We start from the raw sequence: 23,559 nt of genomic DNA, 5'->3' as shown, positions 1-23,559 counted from the left end.
AAGGTTCCTAGTTATTTTGATATGCTTTTTTATCTAAAATTCAACTCATCTGAAATTATTTATCGTTATCTCTCCAAAATATGGTTTTTACAACCTTAAATCATAAACTTTGGTGGATTACTTTACCGATATCCACAAAATAATGATGTAATCACTTTCAAAGGGCTGTGAGGCAAATTGAAAAATCAATTGCGACATTTCAATATTTAATACGTTTTCAAAATGTTTTTGCCTCGAAATGGATATTATGAAACAATTATGTAAATGTGAAGCGGCAGAAGCTGTGCATCATTCATTTTTGGTGTACATGAGCAATGGAGATGAAAAAGATATTAAGGGGTAAGCTGCATCCCAATGATGTGCATCACAGCAGTTACATTTTAAACTCTCCCTGCATTTTATATTTTCATGATTGAAATATTTAAAGATAGGTTGATAAATTATGTATTCATAAGTTTACACTATGTCATCATGAGCATACTCAAGTTATCCATCTTTCATTTACATGAAATTAGGATCTGCTAAAATTTGATTTTATATGATAATAGGTAAAACTTCAAGGTATTGAGAACTATGCACTGATTGCAGTACATTCAATGCTCCTGCAAATTTTAACTTACTTAACCGCAAACATGTATTTCAAAACACGTCAAAATATGTTAGAACTTGGAAATTAAATACCAAACTATATTTATTAAAATTAAACATCTGTTTTCCCAGATTTTAAAACATTTTGGATCCACAATGGTGACCTTATACATGGGAGAGGCTTATCCTCCTTCACCTTTATTGTTGGCCATTTCCAATCATTGCTGCTGGATTACAAGACTCCAGTCTCCAGTGGCTTTGTTGATATCATTGTTGTGACAAAGTCGGAGTTATCTCGGAGGTATTCAGCCTGAGACCCTCTGTGGATCTATCATCTCCCCTCTACCACCCTTACACAGCCTGCTGATATATAACCCACCCTTTGTAATATAATACTGTAAACCTCTCGAGAATTATTTGTTCTTGGTTGCTGTGCATAGTGAATTTATTTCTCAAATCCTACAAACAAACAATACAAATTAAATATAGGTGGATTAGTAACAATTTTAATTGCCATTAGAAACGTTTTAGAACCCATTTTAACCAAATCAAACGATTAAATTAAACAACAGCAGCTTGTCCTGTGGTGTTTTAACAAAACTGTAAAGCAAAAATTGTAGAGGTCTACTCTCAAATAAAATTTAATGCTGATGTACACTCTAACATTACCAACGTCAAACACTCGTAAAACAGGCTTTAGATTTAACAATATTTAGAAGTCTACTTGCACTATTCAAAGTCAATAATTTTTATCAAATCTGTTTTGGATCAATTGGGATACATTTTAAACAGTTTTTAGCATAAGCTTGTTCATTATTGGAGTCTCCTTAAATAAAACCTTAATTTTGTTCCAGATTTCTTGTCAGCATCGTCTGAGGAGGGAGAGGAGGAGGAGGGTGGGTGTGAGGAGGATGATGGGGTGTACGAGCATGTGGGGATAGCAGCTCCTACTGTAGCGCCGCCGCGACGCAGCCCCTACTACTACGGCGACCTACTACAGGGGGAGGGGGATGGCCCCATGCCCCCGGACATGAGCCGCCGGAGTCTGTACGAGACCGCCTTCGACTCCCGGATCAGCAAGTCAGACGATGACCTGGATGTGGACATTGTCATAAACAAGTCTATCCTGCCCGGAGGCAAACTGCCGCTGCCTCCCAAGCCCGGGCCTTCGTCGGCGTGCGCCACCACACCGGAGCGGCGCAAGGTAGTGCTGTCCAGGCAGGAGCTGGTGAGGAGGAAACCTAAAAGTGTCCTCATCCGACGGGATAAGTCAGTAGACAGTCTCCGGTTGAGAGATATATCAGTTGACAGCTTGACAAAAGACTTAGACAGAGTAGAACTCCATGAACCTCCTCTACCTTTGAGAGGGTTTGCTCCTCCAACGCCTCCTTCCAGTGCCCCCTTGCCAACAAAGTTCCCATCTTCTCACTCTATGGCGAGCGTCCACAGCGCTCCCAACCTACCTGGTGCTCGCCTGAAAGATGCTAGACTACCCATCAAGTCAGTTCGGTGTAGAATAGAAGACGCGAGAGTCCTAGAGGGCCGACCGAGAAGCTTCATCGCCGATTCTAGCGAGAAGGTGGATGAAGTGTATTCTAGGCCGAAGAGTCTGTTCTGTCCTGAACAAAAAATAGCTGAAATTAAAAGCAGGCCAGATTCAAGGACAGAAACAACAACAGCTTTCCTAACAACTGCTCAAGTGTTGGAGATTAAAGGCAGGCCGAGACGAGTGCGAGTGAAGTACTCGAGCACTGAAAGCATGGCCACAAGCAGCAGTGGTGGAAGTTTGGAGTCGATTCGCAGCAGTACCAGCGAAGGTAACAGAAGCACCTCCAGCTCTGAGAGCCATCGTAGCAGTTCCTTGAGTTCCCACAGTAGTGATTCCGCAGGCAGCACTGGTTACCACAACCCGGTCGCAAACATGCCAACAGGATCACGTTTTTTCCACCAAAAGCTACATATCCTTTCACCTATATCGGACAAGTCATCACAGGAGCAGGGCTCTGAGACGTCTGAAAACAACAAAAACAACAACTCGCAGAAAGCCTCTCCTGAAGAAAACACTTTGACCTCTACGACTCCCATGACTGAGCAGAATAGTTTCACCGTGGAGAACCCTACCGTACAGCTTCAGAAGCCTAAGAGAAGAACTCCTCAGAATAAAAATCTCATTAATTTAGGATTAGGTCAATGTTCTGGGGACTCAGAAACCCACCAAGGCTCTGATAGTGGGATCTCCATCGAGTCCCGATGTGGGATGGGAAGCAGTCTGAACCAGAACGTTTCTGTGGACCTAAACGATCTGCCCTTCGATATGCCCAAACTACGGAGACGGAGACTGGTGCAGCAGCCGGTCACATCCGTGCAGGATATGTCAGGATCTGCGACCTCAGTCGACCTGCGAGAACTTCCTTTTGACATGCCCAAGCTGCGGCGGAGGCTACGAGTAGTTCCTCCCAGTACAGAGTCCAGTGGTCTTTCTCAGGCTTCCTCCAGTCACAGTGTACAAGAGCCAGAGTCCACCAGACCAGAGGGTGAGTTAATTCAGCAAGCCAACATATTTTTAGGATCCTATAGTTTTGTAAATAATTGTATATTAACAACAGAAAACTTTGGGTACCATTCAACAGGTGCTGTAATAATATTGATTTGGAAAGGAAAAACATTTACACTTGTTAAGTATTTTGTCAAAAGTGATTTCATTTTTGATGTTTTTCACTCTTGATAAAATGTTTGAGTATGTTAATGAAATCAAATATACAAGATTTGGTTTTACAATATTCTTCTAGGTTAGCTGATTGATTAGTCATCCAATCATTTTGAAGTTACTGTTAGGTCTCTTTTCACTATGACATTTCCTATCACTGCACGGTAGGACTACTTTACTTTTAAAGTGTCATGCCTAATGTAGTATTACTTTAAAACCTCCAGTTTTGGATTGGTTTACTATAAATATTGGATGAAAACCAAAGCCTGAATCATTTTTTGTGTGATGCATATCTTAGTTATCTATAAGTAAGCAGGACTTCTGAAAGCGAATAACATAAGCTTAGAATTATTCTAATTATTCTACATTGTTCTCACAACTACATCTGATACCATTAAAAATATCAAATCCCTTGATAATGAAATACAAGCTTAAATCAGTTTCTTATTGCTGAACAACAATCGTTTCAAGCCATTTCCAATAAAACAAGTAGAAGTAGATTTAGCAGCAATCAATGTCTCCTCAAAGACAGCTCCTGTGGGTTTACGCACGGACAATGTTTGTCAACATTTGTTTGGCGAGACGAAGGACATTCAATTACCCGGCTCCATTCCTCGGTGAGATTTCCCTCCGGTCCTTCCATCCACATCTTGTGTAACTGACTGATTTAAAACCGCTTATGTCGACTGATTCTTTTGGGATTTACAACTGTGGAATTGCATGCATGCGATTGCCCCATCTCATTTCAGACAATTTACTTTGAGAATTCTTTGGGTCTTCTTTTTGAGTTTTTCTTAAGATTTAGGATGTTTTTCAATTATTGGCAATCTTGTTGAACCCTCAAGTTCCCTCTTGAAAATTATTAACCTGCTTCGTTTGTGGAATTTTATTTAAAGTTCTATTTAGCGCTTATATTTTTTAACCATGTTAGTAGATTGTTGAGTTGGTGAGGTGCAAGTTTCTGCGGTGACAGTGTGTATAATAATTGTTATTGTTAAACAATTGGAAATAAGAAAAACATTACTGTATAAGCTAAATGTGTCAGCATTCATATTGTTTTTCAAATATAAAAATAATTTTTCCGGTTTTAACACACACAAAATAGGTTATTGATCAAAATTTAAAAAATACAATATTTAAGAACTGCTCATTCAATCTTTATCTGCTAAGATTCCCAATACAAAACTGTAACGGGTCAAATGTGTAGGGGGTAAAATAACGGCTAAACCACGAACTTTAAACAGCTAAACATAAGCTGTTGAGTAAGCCTAGTCGCGACACTAAACTGACGTCGTACCTAACCTCCAATTCCAAGACCGCAGACGACGTTGGTGTCAGTTTGATTGTTTGGCTGTTCGACTGCGTCTGAGGCCGGGCTACGGGAGAGAAGATGAGCAGCGAGGTCACCTTTGAGCGGTACGCGGCTGTAAGCCTGTTAAAGCTGCCATGCGCCTGCCTTCGCTGCCAGTTTTTTTTTTGTTTCGGTAACTCGTTGACCAATCAGGAATCGTTTTAACTTTCGTCTCGATTCTGAGACGAAGGTGAAGTAAGAAGAAGTTTTGTGAAGTTTTGGTCATTCGTATTCCCGGCTTTTCGCGAGTTCGTTCGTTCGTCTTGAATTCTAAGTGATTTCATTCAATTTCTTCGTCGTTTTTAAAGTTACGTTTCAGCAAGCTCTGAAAGCTTAAGTTCGAATAGTTTTGTAGTGAACTTGTGCAGGAACATAGTGGGTTATAATTTCGTCGACTGGTGAGTTTCGTAGTTAACTTCTCTGGTTTTCGTATATTACTTGACCAGCTTTCGTGTACGAAGCTTGGTTGAACCTGAAGACTAGGCCTGATACGCAGACCTAGTCACACGCCTTAACCAACTAATTTAGTAAAGTATTGCAGTTGGTGAAATATATTTTCGCTTAACGTTTCTTAATCCGTCTTGGGACTTTCTTTTAATTTTTCAAAAACCCTTTTTAAAGTTCCCCAAACGTCCCAAAGCTTGTTCCAGCAGACAGGTTTCTGCTGGACATTTTCTGTCGAAGTTGGCTTAAGTTGAACACGTGAGGAAGTTAAAGTTTTAATTTTTCGTTTTCGGCTCAAGGAGCAGTTTTATTTTTAGTTTCAGTTTTTCTCTCGTTTCGTGTCTCACTTGGACAACTTAAGCCAACTCGTTTTCTTGTTTAGTAAATTCAGACTCTGTGGGAGTTAGGCTAGGTTAGGCCTATCTTGTACTAACCTTGTTTGTTTCAGGTTAACGACGTAACTCCGTAGGTAAGCGGAGTGACTACTTAGCTTACTTGTTGATTTGTTAAGTTAGCTAGTAGTGTGTCATTTAGATATTTGCCCACAGAGTCAAGTCAAAATTGTTAATTTCCCCACAAGCCCTAGGCTAGAGTGGTGATTTCTAGTTGGGTGTTTAGTAACCCGCAACGTTCGTCTCGAGCTCTGACAACCAGGGCTATCAAACTTAGGCTATCCGAATCACTATCGACTCCTGGGAAACTCCCCGCGACCAGACTAGGGCGAATCCTGGGATCCTCGTTTTCTTACCGGTGGCGTAATTTACCTCTTGTCGTCCGCCAGGAAAATTACGTCACAAAACATTTCTGAGATTCCCTCGTTTCACATCCCCTAGTAATATGTTGTATTAATTTTGGGGTGGATACCAATCCATCTTAGAAGTGATTGTTTTGGCATTATAGGGGAAATCCTTCAATCTGTCTTAATCAGTCTTCAAAATACCTCTTGGTTTTCTCATCGGTAAATCAAATCCATCAAGGGTAAATCCTACAAATGGTTTTTATATTCTTTCAGTTGAATTACTAAATAAAAGAATTAAGCCTCCATCCAAACACTTTACTTTGAATTAAAATGTTTGTGTGTTTTCAATGCCAATGGCATTTTTTAACGTTTTGAAAGGGAACAGTCCAAACCCTGGTCTTTAAACAACATCATTAATTGATAGTCCAATTATAAAATGGCATCTGTATCACACAATCTTGCTTGGAATTGACCCAGCGACCTTCAGATTTGAAGGCAAGCACTTTAACCACTTGGCTATCCAGACTATTGGTGTTGTCATATAGTAGAATAGTTTAAATTTGTACCCTGAGATAAATTTGATGTAATTCCTATAATCCATCATTGAGTGTTAAAAGACACGCCTTTGTCGCATTTCATCTCTCATGGTTTTTGTAAGCTGCATATAAATTATTTCATCAATCTAATATTTCATCAATCTGTGACATATAAACACTACACCCATGAGTAAATGAGGAAAGCTTCTTCAATTCATGACTTGCCAATTAATTGATATAAAAGTTCTTTTATTTTTTTGAGATTATTAGTAAATCTCTTTCAGAATGTAGAAATATCACTGGACTGAATAGGCGGATTTGGATTCAAGATGCTGGTAACTACCTATAATACCTATAGCTAGTGAGCTGAGTGGAAACAGGAGGTTGCAAGTTTGATCCTGAGAAAATTCAGTACCTAATGTTTAAAGCTAGGCCCAGCTGATCTTAACATGTTCGCTGCTGAAAACCTTTAAACAGGGCACCCCCCCACTTTAACCCTCGCAGTGAATGTGTTAATCCCTGACCTTTCAACATGATTCTGACTAAAGAAACAGCTGATTTTACTCAGTAACAAAGCTATCATCTCATCCATTCAAAATTCATCCCTCTTTGTCCTTGCCGTAAAATATATACTATGGTGTGTCCACATAAATCTAATCTATATAATCTTTTCATATATATTTTGTGTTTGCAGCCCTGGGACGACCTTCCCTCACACTAGACCTGGACCAGTGTCGCCAACCTCGGTCCCTAGGATTGAGTCTGGACCTTGGACCTTCCCTCCCCGCTTCCGACATCCAGGTGGACCTTCCACTGGAGAGGCAAGGGTATGTCTCCACATTTTAACATTAAAACACACATTTTTAGCATGCTGGCATTAAGAAAGGCATTGGCTGGGACAAAAGTAAAATGAATGCTACGATATTGATAGAAACTTCAAGTTGCATCCACTCTAACAAATAACAATGTTTCACCGTTACATGATATCCAGACTATAAAAAAAGGAAGACGTGGCTTTCCTATATTACACATATGCACACTCAAACAGGACCAGACATGATATCAAATTTAAAACTAGGCCTCAGATTTCACAATGGAATGGGAAGTCCACATCAAAAATTAAGGTTCAGTGCTATACAATTTTTACGACACATGCTACAACATGCTGCAATTGCCGAGTGCCAAGCAGGCTTTGAGTCTCAATGAGTGTATGTCTACTCACCATTGAACATCAATGTCGTTTTTTTTTCATGCATCAAAGCATACACATATTCCCTAGTCCAGAAGAACAGACCACTCGGAAAGTGACGAATGTTGGTCACCTCTGCTTGGAAGTACATAAATACTAACCCAAATATTTTGCCACTATTCAAAACTTTGGGCTCGGCAAATGCCCCATGTACGGATCCGCTTCAATGGAAGAACCGAACTACTAATTGTGTGCAAAGAATAGTTGATACTTTTAATTAGATACTATGCACTATCAACTTGATAGTGCATCAAAATATAAAACTGAATACCAGTATTAAAAAAAAAATACTTAATGTTAAAATGATTTAAACCGTTTGACTCAAAACAAGGTAATTATAAATGTCTATCCATAACCTCCAATATCCCGTGTGTACTTGTTCACTTTCTATATATATCGAGTTCCGAGGATTTATGAAACAGTGGAAGATGTAATGTTTTGCTGGCACACGTATAATATTTTGACAAGTATAACTAATGAACTGTGCGTTACAGATGGTACCATGGAGCCATCACTCGGCTGGAGGCCGAGAATGTCCTGAGACACCATGATGAAGGCAGCTACCTCGTCCGCAACAGCGAGAGTTCTCGACAGGACTACTCCTTGTCTCTCAAGTAAGCTGCATTGGATCAATCCACAATATTGAAAAGTATAGGGGGTGTAGATGGTTTCTCTCTGTGTAAGAGCTCGGGCTATGGTAACTAGACATACCGTTCTCAAGTGTGTAGCCTGTTTTAGAATGCAAAAGAAGGTTGAAGTGAACCTGGGATAAGGTGTACTGTAAAATCCTGACTCCGGTTGAATATGCCAACTGTTTAATAATGTCATAATGAAAGGACAACTTTATTGTAAGCTATAGAATCTTTGATGTCACGTCCAACTACCTAAGTATACCAATATACGGGGCAAATACAAATTCTGACTGCACACTATGAATACCTCAGACAAATACTATATTCTATTTAAAGAAAAATTTGGCTGCAGCTGGTCCATAAAGATGGTTACACTAAGGTAGATGAAAAAAGCATTAGCCTATTCTCAAATCTCCTCAGGCTTTGTGGTCACCCAAATTTTAAGGTTCGATATTGTTATATATGAAAATTGCAATCAAAAATAAAAACGACAATGCTCTACATATTTCTATTTGCTCGTTTTTTCACACAAATCGTACACTATGTACTATTAAACAAAAAATTGATTGATCAAACATTCAACCTGATTACCCTGACACATCCTTATACCATTTACTCAGTTAATAACTTTGTGTTTTTCCAGGAGTGCCCGTGGCTTCATGCACATGAGAATCCAACAATGTCGGGAGACGGGCAAGTTTATCCTCGGCCAGTTTAGCAGCCCCTTTGCCTCTGTGCCTGAGATGATACGACACTACACTGTCAACAGACTGCCCATCCGCGGAGCTGAACATATGTGCTTGAAACTCCCAGTCATAGAACAGCTGCTCTAGCTCTAGCCACTCTGGTGAGAATCACACTGTCATAGGAAATCCACTAACAGACCTCCTAACAGTCCTAACTGGCTGCAAATGTTGCACAAGGAAGTCCATTACAATGGAAATGCTTACTTTAAACACCTGTTAAAGAAATTTATACCAAGAAATGAAATTATTAAGGGTTTTGATATTTTGTGCAACTGGAGGCTTGAAATGAATACTATGTTCTATGTGGGTTTTAGAATTTTGTTTTTTTCTTCTCCAATATCTCTTGTGCTAGCAGTAGGCCTACACTATCACCGAATTTTTACCTCAAGTTGCGATGACGAATGCTGCTAAGCGTGAACCAAGAGTTCACCCAGTACTCGCTCGCCCATGTTCGCCGATGGTGATTAGACATTTTTTAACTTCCAGCACTCGCCTTCGCTCGTCTCCTTTGACTTGTCAAATAAAAGTGGAGCACAGGCGACCACGAATCATGGCAAGACAAACTATCCCGAGCGTGTAAGAGCAGACCAGATCAGACACACAATCGTGCTCGCCTATATTGGATTCGGCGGTAGTGAACTGTTAGCATTAGAGGGTTTGAGCAATTGTGAGCTAAATATTCTTTTTTATATTCACTGTAGATGAGCCATAACATTTCTTGGACTTATCTCTAAATCTGCTGTAGCATCAGTAGCATTATTTAGTTTGTGATGGATTTTAATTGGCGATCCTGCAATACTTTAATATCCGTTGTCTTCCATTCTTTCTGGTACAGAATTCCATTGGTTTCCTGATCCTCTGAATTGCAGTAGTTGTGGTGCTAGTTATGAGTTTTGTTTTTTAAACACATAGTTGTAATGACTGTAGGAACTTCCATGGTCCAAATTGTTTTTAGCGAATTTCCCATATAGGGAATAAGCTATTACCGTAGGTCTCATGGTAAGACCTAGACCCGGGACCGATTTACTTTTTCGTTTTGAGGTCTCCAGAGGCCAAAAACACCATCCGTTCAAATTCATATATATATATATTTATATATGTGTCCGTTAGCGCGATAACTCAAGCAAAATTGATCCGATTTTGATGAAATTTGGTACAAACGTGTAAACCTACATTTATTCGAACGAATTCGCAAACCAGCATAATCGGACCATGGGATCAGGGGTTTATGGGGGGTTTTATGGGGTAAAAATGGGTTTTTCTCATTTTTGACCCTAAAAACTTTAAATTTCTAAATTTCTCTCTATACCATTTTGAAGAGCTTAAAAAAAAAATAATTTAGTATATTGAAGTGTTTTTGAATGTTCATTGACTACGGAGAAAATTAAAAAAATTGTAAATTTAAAATTCCCATGTTATTCTTATGGAGAATAAATAAACTGTTTTAGTTTGCTTGTTTATGGATATATTTTAATCAAATTTGGCAATTTGGTTTATTTCATACTAAGCTATCAATATTTCAATTGAAAAAACACACCTCAACATCTTCCCCGTAGCAGCAAACCTAACTACTCACTAAAACTAATGTTATTTAAATAGGAAATAAATCTGAAAATATATAGGGAATATTTTAGAAGAAATCAAGCCGGGTAAATGGAAATTCGCTCAGTATGCAGGTTTGCTGCGACGGGGGTATTTTATCAACTCACAGAAATTTATGCTATTACATTGTTTATGTTCTGTAACAATCTGATTATCTTGCAGTCACTGTTTATTAGTTTCTTTATAGTTATGGGCCTTCTGGACAACTGAATTTGCTTGATTAATAAGTATGCACTACTTTAAATTTGTTAATTGTGATTATCTTTAATACTGATATACATGGATTACTTACAGGTAACAACTATTCCATCCACAATGTCGCTGTCCAAACTAAGGATCTCGCCAGTCAAGAAACCAAGCCAAAGAACTGATGTTTGCATTGTTATTATTAAGTTTATATTTTTGTTTGACTCCCTTAGTTGATTATTGTTATGTGACCTTAGGTTATTGTCTTGTTTGGATGTTGTTCAACTGTTTGTTCAAAGAAAGTTTTTTGAAAACTCTACATATCTTAGCCATTATTAGCTAATAATAGCATTGCTAGTTGTTTATAAAGAAAACTTCTTGGATCCAAAATTGGTAAACAATGAAAGGTTTGTTGTTACACAGGAATCTTTTGATAACCAAAAGAATGTAGTGAGTGACTTGTAGAACTACTACGAAGAATGTGCAATATTTAACATTGAAAGAGTGAGTTGAACTTATAAATAAGAAAACTACTTACTTCCATTTTCTAGCCATTACCACTAGCTCAACTGATCTTCCATTACATTTATTGCTGTGAAGAGTCCAAAAATTGTTAAGTGATTTATCACTTTACTTTTTTTACCTCTGTTAACTGTTATTTACCAGATGTTTTACAATGCAAACTCATCAAGTGACTGAATTTGTTTTCTAACATAGAATAGCAATCAAGAACATTGTTACTCAAACCCTTTGTTTCATATTGAACTGTTTTTAAGTTAATTGTGTGTAGCCTAATTTTCATTGAATTTAGAATTCTTATCACGAATCCACATTTTAATACCTAACATTCTGTCATAAAAATAAACAGATTTTGCGTATTCAACTTTCCAGTGAACCACCCTTTTACAATCAGACCTTATTGTACTTAGTTCTTCATAACCTCTCATTTTTCAATATGAAACACAAGGATTATCAAAGGTAGAAGCCCAAATACTAACTGTATAGACAATACTAGCTTGGGCAACTCATGTATATGATGTGTGTGTGTGTTGTATCATGTAGTGATAAGTAATTTTAACATTTGTACCAAATTATAAGTTACCATTACAACTATAATTTTGTTGAGTTAAATTTCACTCGTTGAACTAGCATACGATTTTTAGAATTATTTTGTTTATAAGTATGTAATAGTTCTGTTTTTACAGTACCGGTAGCTATATTTGGAGAAACTTAATAAATGCTATGTTTTTAAAACTCGTTTTTACTTTTCTTTCCTTAAAACTTCCAATGGATTGAATCATTCCAAAAACATAGAATAATCATAAACACAAGATTAAAGTGAATTATTTTGTTGTTAAGTCTTTAGAGCCTAGACATTTGAACAATTAAAAAACTACATAGAAGATTTCTAATCTCACAGGCCACTAGATATTTAAATCACAATCACTTTGGTATTTGAAAACATATTTTGAGACGGTAAAAAACTCTTCACTGGATGTTTGAAATTAATTAACATTGCTATTGTGCGGGCAAATCCAAGATGGCCGTTGGCTTCCATGTATTCCAATTTCACAGTCTCCTAGATATTTAAAATATAAATATTTTTGGATCAACTCTTTAAAATTATCCAAGATGACCCAAGCCTCCAAGGACTCTTAAGGCAAAGGTACACTAGTTGGTGAAATCGGACCTTAGTATTTCATTATGAAAATAGTATATGTTGGACACCTCTCTACAGAAGAATACCCAAAAATATTTCTACCTAGTTAGTTATTAATCAGAAGCTTTTAAGCTTCCCATGACAAACCAGTTCTACCTTGAACCAAACTTTGCTCCCTGAGTCACCCTAAAATGGTTTGACTGTATTCTTTACATATTCCATCAAAAAGCATTTACATTTTCTATGCGATCATTTTGTTTAACAAAATTAGTGCTACAATAGCACACACAAGCTGTGGATGGTAACACATTTGTAAGGGGTAATAAAAACAACAGTGTTCTGCTGCATGCATAAGTATAGGTTTTATTTTTTATGTTTTTTCAATATTTTACTTAGTTTGGTCGATCTCTCTGGACCCATTAGCAAGTACACCAGCTGTGATATGGTCTAATTGACAACATACGCTTACTGCACCTCAAAACCATCAAACTGTTTGTGATATGTTTCAAAGTAAAACTTACAACCTCCAGTTAAAACTATTGACAGACATTGATTTCTTAAAATCAAACTCTAAAAGCAAGCCCCGAATTAGGAAATTCTTGTCAACCCTGACTAGTTAAGAGTGCATTTTGCAGCTCGAGTCACCGATGTAACGTTATTTTAAAAAGCACATTGAATGTAAATAATTCTTTCGTACTTAAAGCGCACATTACAAAGTATCACCGTTCATTAAATAAAACATTCTCATTCCAGATTTCATTAAAATATTAGCATACAAATTTTATTAAAAAATCTTTTCTCGTAAAACCTATAGATACATTCAAAATGTTTACAAAACCGCGGACTAAATCATCGACAATAATCTATTCTGTTGAGGCACACAACACACATACGCGAGCCTGGTGTACGCACGACAGGCGCAGCCAATTTCGACAATTCCTTCACTTCAAATAAATATGTGGACCGACAGACTCGCCGTCGGCCCCAGCCCTCTATGTACACTGTGCTTATCTTTTATTGAGCTTTCTTATATACAATACTACTAAAATGGAATTATGTTAATAAGTATACAGTCGAAATACAATATACAATACATAACTTATGATACAACCTTTCGAATAAAGAGGAGCGAACAGAACAGAACAGAAAAGTACAACCGATGATATACAATCGACGTTTCAACAACTAATGACAACCGTATAAGTACATAACATAAACGAAAACACCGTCATTACAGATTACAATTGTCACTTAAGATCTGGCGATGGAGTTTGACTCTATAAGGCAACAACAAAATAAATTAATACAGTTGGCATCGGACCGCCGACAGGGTCTAATGGCGGTCCGATAAAGCGATTTATACAATACAAATATACAATAGAGACAAACTTACAGTAACGATATTTTGACGAGTAAAGAAAGGAGTAAGAAGTAACAACAAAAGAAAATCACAACAAAATATACATTAACTACCACAACCGCATTTCCTAATTATATGTTTTATTTTTTTGAGCTGGGAGAAACTGTTACCACTACTTAATTACTACCTACCGACTAGCTTAGCTCTCTGTGTCGATTTGAACGAGCGGCGAACCGTCACAAGGTAAACAAAATGGAATGGATACGATAACGGCAAGAAAATACACCAAATAGTGGTACACTAAATCCCGCACTTAATTTCACAAAGCACAGTGTACAATACGACTTTCAAACCGAACCTCGTAGGAAGAAACATCGAAAATAGGCAAAATGGTAATATATATCGATCTAACCTCTTAAACATAGTATTACTTGGCTAAATCATAAGAGGGGTCCTAGTCGAATACCGCAAGTCCAGTCCTCTATATTACAATACTCATGGCAGTCCAGTCAGTCTCCGCGCAGGGAGATTGTCATTGTCCTGATCAGTGATCACAGTGACGGTAGTTGGCCACCCAAGCTCCACCCGTTTGCAGCAGCCTGCCCCGCACCCGCACCCACGATAAGTTGAGATTCAATCACTCATTACGACGAGAGTGCGGGACAGGGAGCGCGGGATTAAATAATTCGATTTAACAGGAATTTGTAGCAGGATTAACTATTTCAAATATTTAAAACTAATGCGTAAAAAGAATGCACTACTTTAATTGTAAAAATATGAGCATTCGTAACACACGACCTCTCAAACCTCAGTTTGTATCCAGACTGTTCTAATCTATAAATATTTTCTAACAACAGTTAAATTTTTACATTTTATAAAATTTTTACATTGAGTACTAAAATCCTCTTAACTCTAAAGATGTCAGAAATTTTATGAGTAATGGATTAAATTTGAATTAGTATATTTGTTGTAATGTTGCTAACTTTCAAGTTACAGCAACTAATAATACTTTGTAGAGACTTAAGTTTGGTTACTATTAATCCTAGAAATATATGTTTATAATGTTGTAAACACAGGGTTCTCAAACAATCAGTAATGTTTTTTGCATTGAATTAATTTTTATTTGTGGATGATTTTGTCAAACGATTTGTACCACAAATTCCTGACATCTTAGTTTAACACAGAATATATACATATGTAAGTTTATTATCAGATTATAAAAGACCCATTTACAAAAAAGATTTAACACTTATATGAAAAAAGAAAACTGTACAAAGTCTCACGCAGAAGATTTGTCTCGCTACACTATACATATGTAGGAAGTGGTGCTAAGCACCAGAAATGTGGAAATTTGTAAAAAAATACTCTTTAATGCTCTCCACATCCAATCGCAGTTGTGTAATCCATGTCTTGAATATTCTTAGCTAAGCTTTAACATGTTCTGCTGTTTGTTAAATTTACTTATTCATACAACAAGGGGTATTCTATAAACACAACAGGAAAAATTACAAGAAATAAAACTTTGATGTGAAGTTTAGTTACAGAGAGGATATGTTCATGGTTTATAAGTTCGTTTAAACAATGCTACCATATTTGAATGCATTGCTACTAGTTTTTAGGTCTTGAGTTGCATTAAGGAAAATGAAAAATATTATTTCCATAGTTTTTATGTTTTTAAAAAGATATATTTATGAATTATTACTGTTATATAGAACAGCAAAAGAGTAAAGCTAGTTAAAAATGTCCAAAACTTGGAAAATACAAATAGTAAAAAATGTTTGATTAAGTACAGTGTGTACCTAGGCCTACCCACCTGGGTTAGCGGAATGTCTCGTCCATAAGTGTACTTTAAAGCTTCGAGATGACAAAACTCAATCAGACCAATTAGTATTCTAAACTTTTAAAAGGATTTTTTAAATATTTATGGCACGTTTCATGCGTTTGATAACTTTTATGAAATGGACAATCGACATTCACACGTACCACAGAGGAAACAAACTGTAAATGGACTCGAGAACGGCTGGATGTTAGAAGGACGGTGGAAGAGTGATGGAGTAGGTTACTTTTATAATCTATATCGAAACAGCAAAAAATTTTACAGAAACACACTAAACACCGATGATTATTGCTTAACACAAAATACTGTTAGTAAAGGCAGAGCGAATGATCATCGTGAAGAGTAATTGTCGTTGTATCATGAATCAACAACAAAGTTCGCTAATTTACCGACACGCATTATTGCGATAGTGTCAGTCGTAGATGCATTTGTCGGAACCAAACATATCCGGAACTAACACACGGCCTCCGTTTGTGGTTCTAGCGGAAGACGAGACAAAGTTATTACTTGGACATTTAGTAATTCTGTACACAACAGTAAGACCCATATGTTCAACAATTCAAACAGCAACACTGAGCGGATCAAATGATTTTTTCCAGCCATAAAAAATAACAGAGTAAATTTCATGCATCAAGCAAAGAGTCGTGAATTGTAGTGACTAATGGTTCGGATATAATCAGTGCACTAAAATAATTTGTTCTTTAACTCAGGTCGAACCTTTAAAAAGATTGTCATACGTATGTTTTAAAGTGATCCTCATGTTTTTCTTCATTTCCTTTCATTAATTACTTTATTACATGCCACAATAAATAATTTTCTAATACCCCATTGAAGTATTTCTGGTAGATGTGTAATCGTACCTGGCATTTGTTTCACAGTTCATTTCAATTTCAGTATTGTTTTTTTCCTGAATGCAATATTCAAAACTCCATTTTAGATACTGAATAAGATTTATAACATATGCATATAGTTTTTACAAATTATAAGAACAAAAATTGCTTTTGATAACTGTATGTATTTAATAAGATGGAAAAAATCACTTTACTCCCAGTGCTTACGTGATTTAAATATTTTAAATACTAACTGTTGTACTTCTGTTGCTCTTTGATAAAATTTCCAAAAACAAACACCAAAACCCTTTACAGGAGAAAAATTATGACGTATATAAATTAAAATTAGAGAATTAAATACAGCGTACCGAGCCAACAACATTAATGGCACAAGAGCCCTGCACTGAAATATCACTTGAAAGGCTTCCTATCTGATAGGTCTGAATAATAAGGAACAGTACACGATTACTACTGCTGGATGAAATTAAATTTGTTGTTTAAATGCCTCTACTATTACAGTAAAACTTTTTAAAATAATGTTTCAAACAAATAATTTACTTGTCTACTAACAAACAAATATAACATATTCAAAATATAATGCGTACATTTTTTCATTCAACGAAATTCAGGTCAAAAACATAACTATCAGAACTAACCTGTAACAGTTATTCTTTTTGTGATGGTAAAACAACATTAAAACCTGTTCAAACAGGCATTTTACTAAAATTTAACATTCAAAATTCATAATTTTTTCACATAGAAAATAAATACAAATTATATGCAAAACAATCACTTACAAACGGATAACCAGCATCGTCATTCTACGGTTTGAAAACCGAGTTAAATACATATTTAACACAAATCTTATATACATTGAAGATCCGGATACAGAAACTAAGCTGGACTAGAACATCGGACAACGCAAGTAAGGCAGCTGTTGGACAAATGTTAGAGATGCTCCATCCTGAACGTCCTGTGGTAACTGTTCAAAATAGCGGGAAACAGCGACGATCGCCGACGCCGATAACTTACACATAAAATTAACTGAGCTAACGAAATTGACGAACCTACACACGACGTTGTGAACAAATCAAAATCATATCCGATGTTGGTGTGGTGCGGGTGGAATGGGTGGTGGGCGGCTACGTCGAATGTGCCTGGTCGTATTCCAGGACCAATCTCTTGATGTGAGACAGCTTCTCGTGCAAGTACTGGAACCTGTTCCTCGCATTTAGGTGGTCTTTGTCTTTTTTGCTTTCTTTGTATTCTTGTAGGATCTGTTGTTTAATTTTCTGTAACAAAATAAATGTTCATGTAATACTGTTTTCAGGCAATTGCCACCGACAGGACATTATCGAAGTTCACTACTACCACAGAAAACATACTACTATAACCCAGAATGCTAACCGCATGGTAAAAAGCGTTAATTACTTGGAGAGAGCTTTGCCTGTCAGTTCATATGCAGCACCACTAGCGTTAAAATGCACCAGCATAGCAACGCTGGTGGCGCTGCCTACAAATTGATAGGCAAAGCTCTCTCCGAGTACTTGCGGTTAGCATTCTGGGTTATAGTAGTATGTTTTCTGTGCTACTACATATATAAGAAGGTGGTTCAGGCAAAAAGTTTTTCTAGTGGGATTTTAGGTATATTAAAGCGATTGCATAGTCGTCTGAAAAGTTGATGATACCCCAAACACGATGCATGATCACAATTTTGCTGCTATTGTGGGAGATTATAGGTTTCAGTTTTGGGTTCAAAGTTATGAGGTAGGGCAAAAGTTTTGAAGAAACGAGCATCGAAGTCCATCCCTGTTTTTAAGTTCTTAGCATGAAATCTAAAAACCTATTCTGAGTATATCATCATAGACAGAATTGGTATACAAGGTTCAGTGGGCACGCTGTTTCACAATCGATTAGCATTGATAAAATGCAACATTATGCAAGGTAAGTTACTTTAAAGTAAGCTCAGTTACATTTTGGAATCAAAAGAATTGGTGAGCAAATCATACTACTTTATGTAGGTACAGTTACAATAAAACCAATCAAAGTCAAGTTAATGCACAACATTTACCTTATAGCCTTCACTATCCTTTTTCTCTTGCAGTAATCTCTGCTCGAGCTGAGCGAATTTGCTAGAGACTTTAGCCACGATGGCATGAAGACTCCTATACTCGTTGTAGTTGCTGTTAAAGTCATCCTTGTACCTGCGGCGCTGTTCTACGGACGTGATGGGCGTGTAGTCACTGTAAAATGCCAAACAGATGAGATTTTATTGAGCGTGCGATACACCTTATGATTTTTGACCAAATCACACACTTTACAGTAAAATGAAATTAGCCTACAGTACAACTCCCAGCAATTTCTAACCTAACTTAACATGCTCAAAGTCTCACTGTAAAAACTATACATAGATCAGCATGAGCACATCTTGCTGTTCAGACAATTATTACTTCCTCAGTAAAAGATTAAAACAATTACAGTGAGTAAAAAAATTCATGCATTTTTAAATAAACTGTGAGAGTTTGAGTACATCTGGAGCCAAGTATTGAGGGAGATATCTGAGAGCTGCCGAGTCAAAGTTCCTTTTAATTTCTAAAGAAAGAATTTAGCCGCAACTCACATAAGAAACTTGTAGACCGGCGTGCTGGGAGGGTGAGGATGAGGGTGAGGCGCTGGAGGAGTGGCGTGCTTCTCTGGGCTGGTGGTAGAGTCTGGCAGCTGCTGAGGGGTGGATGGAGGTCGTGATAATGAGTAGCGACTGACAGCTGACGACTTGGTGAACACCGGGCTCTCACTCCGCGAAAACACCTGCAACCCAACAAACAACTTAGCCAACTTACCACTACCGGTACCACTCGTTTAATTGAAAATAATTCAATGGCTAACAAACAACTTCACAAATAGAAACTGTGACTTATTTTTCAATCTTATGTGCCAAAAAAGAATGATAAGGGTTACAGTAAAAAAAAACTATAGTGATAAATATGGAAAATAACTATACTGAGAATCTTTCACTGCCAAAGAATAGTTAAACTTGTGGTATAACATAACAAAATATCTAAGAACCAATCTAACCAGACCTAGGAACCGTCAAAAGACTACAAATCGCCTTAGGTGGTATGTATTCCTGAAGAGCCTATTCAAATAAAAACAAAACAAGATAGTGTTGTAATAGCAGTCTTCCATATGGTATCTGGATGTGCAGGGATTTGGTATGCTTTTACTAAATCTAACAGAAAAAATGTTATTCGCCTGAAAGGATAACCAAAAAATTGAGAATGTTTTGAACAGGATACCTGTCAGGAATGGTGCAGACATTCAAACTACGGTAGTCTCCTCACAGTCACCATCCAATTCTCTTTTAGATGCCAGATGCAGGGGTGAAGCCCACAGCCTGTCCGATGTGCATGCTGCACCACTTTTGACCATGTAGGTGAATTCACCCTTTGCGATGATGAGCTTTTCACTTTTTAGTTACCAGTCATTGTAGTCAGCATAATACCGAAGATCCTGGAGTCGTGCGTATGTGATGTTCTGTCTGGTTCTTCACTTTCCGAGGTAGTTCTGGCAGGCGAGTAATTTCAGGGAATTCAAGTAATATTTATAAATAGGACCAGTAGTGACTACTGATTTCATGCTACTTTGACTTGTAACGGAAATTTCTCCCTTGTAATAAGTCCAGTTTTGGCATCATGAAGTCACAAAAAACGACAGCAAGCGAATGGTAGTAACTGAGGAAGTCCAAGTCAGAGTGAAGACCTTGATCCAGTGTTATAGAGCAAGTTCCGTAGGTCTTGATAGTACAACCGTTTAAAGTCGGTATATACATGACGGTCTAATAACATTGGATAACATGATAAGTCGGAGCCGATGTCAATTAAGGATCACAGTTAAGACATTTTACCCATGACAAGCAATCTGAGACTCTATATCCCAGAACAAATCATATACGATGTTGGTGTGGTGTGGTCCTCTTGACAAAGTCAGCCGCCGCTGTTACTGGCCATCCTTGGAGTTTACTGTGTACCAGCACAGAGGTATTCATTTTGACGTGTTCTCACAAAACTTCCCATGATTAATGGCTGGTAGATTTGAAAATGCCTATGAGTTTGTTCAGATTTTATTGTGACGACTGGTTGAACAATTGTGAAGAAGGGATACTTTGGGTGCGTCAATCCAATGCACCAGCCTAGCGATAGCAGCAGTAAAATCATCATCAGACTGTGTGTGTTCACTGGTCTAAATGTTCAGCATTTACTGATTCTTGGAGAGTGCTTAGGGAAACTTCCATGATTTTGTCAGCAATATAGGCAAGTTTCTTAGTTGTTTGTTCATTTTGATCCGTGATAATCACTTGAATATGGTTCGGAAGACGAAATAGAGGGCTCGAAGAATACTGTCCTGCGGTTGGGCCAAACCGATCAGGGTAAAAAGTTTACTTATATTGCAATGGGCGATCTCTGATGTCCTCGTTGCTGATCAACTTACAAACGTGTTGCTCTTCACTAGCAGACAGTCTCTCAATTAGTTTCGAACAAAGTACGGCATAGAGAGACGATACGGGCGGATAATTATGGCTTCGAACTCCACTGCATAACTTGTTTCAAGCCATGAAATTATGTACTGAAAGCAGGTGTCATGGTCATGATGTTTGAGACAGTGAACTGGGAATCTACCTGAGCAAACCATTAACTAGGTCGATCAGTCCATCAGCCCAGAAAGGTGGAAGCTTTACTGCAACTCGATGAACAGACATATTACCAGAGTCTTTGCATTACTGAACGTTAATAGAGTATTCAATTTCTCGCTCTCGTAGCTTCTATTTCTACTAGCAACATTGGCGATTATTAAAAAAAAAAAATGCTGTATTTTTTGTAATTGTTGTCGGATCACCAATAAATTGATGTAATATGAACTAATATGAATGAACTATATAAAATAGTGCAATACTATATGAACAAATATTTTACAACAGTTTTGGCTTTGTTACAGCCATCACAAGACCAGTTCATCAGGACAGGGTGTCAGACGACGGGCACTATTACTGGTTGTCTGTGACAAGGCCAAAAGTCAGCCCTAGTTTCTGTCTGTGACACAATCATGCCAAAACACCTAGTTTTTAGTTAATTCTTACAGTTTTTTTTTTTCATTGAAAACAAACTGATTAGTTCTGCAACTAATAAAACAACAATGCATTAGGCAACTTAAAATAACAAAATAGACATTGGCGTACCTCGTCGGCTTTGCGGTTGTGAGCGATTCGCTGGCGTTTGGTAGGCAGACCGTCGGCACCATTGTAGTAACCGGGCCGCTTGTGGGCGGGGGGAGCCTCGATGGCGGAGGGGGGACTGCCGGGGTGAATGCTGGAGGGGGATTGTCCACTACTGGCTGAGCTGCCACCGTCACTGCTACCCGGGGGTGTCAGGTTCTGAGGCTTCCGTCTAAACAACAACAACTCATCACAATACTGCAACTAATCCAACTGTTGGAAAACTGTGTGCTTTATAAACTAAATTGTCATGTAGCTTTTAAACACACTCCACATTCGACTTGAGTTCCAAACACTGATACATGTTAGCCGCTTACCTCTTGAGCATCTGTCGGTCTTGTTCCGTAAAGAACGGCCAGTCTTCCTGCACGTCGTTCCACACGTGCCGCATCAGATGGTAAGTGTTGTCTCTAACAGTGGCTATACTGGACAGTGTGCTCATCAGCAGAGACTTGTCCTTATCTCTCACGCCCTCTGCAACACCACAACATTGTCAACAGGTTTGCAAACATATGAAACAGAGCTAGGAGTGCAATTGTGGATATGTACAGTAAGACAAAGAACCAACACTTATTTTGAAGAACTTTTAAATGAATACAATGAACAAAGATGAAAAAAAATTAAGAGAAGCATTGATCTGAGCTAGCTACAAGCTACAAACACATTACAATAAACTAGCTTCTTATACACTGGAAAATTGATCAAATCCAACTGCAATTTGAAAATTACAATAATTATTATTGGATGGAAACTATTAAAATCTTAGCATTGTTCTTATCTAATGTATGACCTTTGGTTGGTTTTGGGAAGGCCGGCTAGGTGCAGTTAGGTGGAACTTATAATTTTACACATGTGAGTATTTTGAAAATACTTTGACTAATTGAGCACAAGTTGTCCCCAGGTAAAAAAGTATATAAAACCGCTACGTAATTTCTCACCTAAGGACAGGATTAGATTCTAGATCCGAAAATGTGAAAACTTGTATTCCTACTATCTTTGATAGAAAATGTCTGCAGTAATTTCTGAAATAACATAACTCTACTATAGCCAAAAATGAACATTACATGTAGAACTTACCTTTAGTGATTACACTGTATAACTCTGGTTTTTTGTAAGGCCTAACAGCTAGCAAATGAATTAGTCGATCCCTGAAACAAACAATGACCATAAGACCTCCTTGATCATTTTTCAAAACCATTTAAACAAATTGTGTCCTTAGTTTATACTTTTTCTAAATCTTCAAACACCTTTGACAGCAAAAACACTTAAGGAGTGGGTGCTACTTAGACATTTTTATATTTTTTTAAGTACCTCTCAAATCAGTCTATTAGCTTTAGCCTCTTAGTTAATCATAAAGCAGCAGAACATCTATTTATCTTCATTTCCTTTAAGGTGTTAAAACTATCTGTGTGTTGGAGCTGTACAGTTAATAAAATTTGTAATATTTTGATAGACTAAACTCTTTGGTTCTACGATACTTCCTTATTGGTTCATGGCCAATCATCAACCCTACTAATAAAACAACCCTACTAATAAACTAATATCCACTTTTGTAAGCCCAGATTACCTTGCCAGGTAATCTGCACTCTTGAGGAGCTATGAGCATGTTTGACTGTCATCATTGCAAGTCCCAGCATAATACATAGACTGTTCCATATAAAGTAAGACTGCAGTAGGGTTCTGGTCCTGTTAGATCGTCTTCTGATTCCTTCTTGACGGTTTATTTACACAATCTCTTTCAGTCTAGTTGGAATTATTCAAAGTAGTTTGACTTCAAGGATCCTAAACCTCTAAGATTACAATGATTGAGAAGACGGATCTTA

At 37.4% G+C, this 23,559-nt stretch overlaps 2 protein-coding genes across 2 annotated transcripts in view; one reads left to right on the top strand and one right to left on the bottom strand.

The window, feature by feature from the left end:
• The window catches only part of LOC129004473 (uncharacterized), a 30,323-nt gene extending 18,307 nt beyond the window's left edge, over window positions 1-12,016 (top strand). Inside the window, exons 2-6 of the mRNA XM_054433074.1 lie at window positions 1,443-3,122; window positions 7,060-7,192; window positions 8,109-8,228; window positions 8,890-9,093; window positions 10,889-12,016. Of these exons, the coding sequence (XP_054289049.1) occupies window positions 1,607-3,122; window positions 7,060-7,192; window positions 8,109-8,228; window positions 8,890-9,079 (1,959 nt within the window). The 5' untranslated portion in view covers window positions 1,443-1,606 and the 3' untranslated portion in view covers window positions 9,080-9,093; window positions 10,889-12,016. The remainder of the gene's footprint in view (window positions 1-1,442; window positions 3,123-7,059; window positions 7,193-8,108; window positions 8,229-8,889; window positions 9,094-10,888) is intronic.
• A 761-nt stretch (window positions 12,017-12,777) lies between these two features.
• The window catches only part of LOC129002141 (RNA polymerase II elongation factor ELL), a 94,445-nt gene continuing 83,663 nt past the window's right edge, over window positions 12,778-23,559 (bottom strand). Inside the window, exons 6-11 of the mRNA XM_054429739.1 lie at window positions 22,814-22,884; window positions 22,054-22,210; window positions 21,701-21,908; window positions 19,088-19,275; window positions 18,539-18,710; window positions 12,778-17,759 (exon numbers count right to left, since the gene is read on the bottom strand). Coding sequence (XP_054285714.1) covers window positions 17,610-17,759; window positions 18,539-18,710; window positions 19,088-19,275; window positions 21,701-21,908; window positions 22,054-22,210; window positions 22,814-22,884 — 946 coding nt within the window. The 3' untranslated portion in view covers window positions 12,778-17,609. The remainder of the gene's footprint in view (window positions 17,760-18,538; window positions 18,711-19,087; window positions 19,276-21,700; window positions 21,909-22,053; window positions 22,211-22,813; window positions 22,885-23,559) is intronic.

This window comes from Macrosteles quadrilineatus, unplaced genomic scaffold, assembly GCF_028750875.1.
Source record: "Macrosteles quadrilineatus isolate MER2022 unplaced genomic scaffold, UCM_ALF_1.0 Scaffold_9__3_contigs__length_116548681, whole genome shotgun sequence".
In the NCBI taxonomy this organism is placed as follows: domain Eukaryota; kingdom Metazoa; phylum Arthropoda; class Insecta; order Hemiptera; family Cicadellidae; genus Macrosteles; species Macrosteles quadrilineatus.
This window is presented reverse-complemented; position numbering and strand designations above follow the sequence as displayed.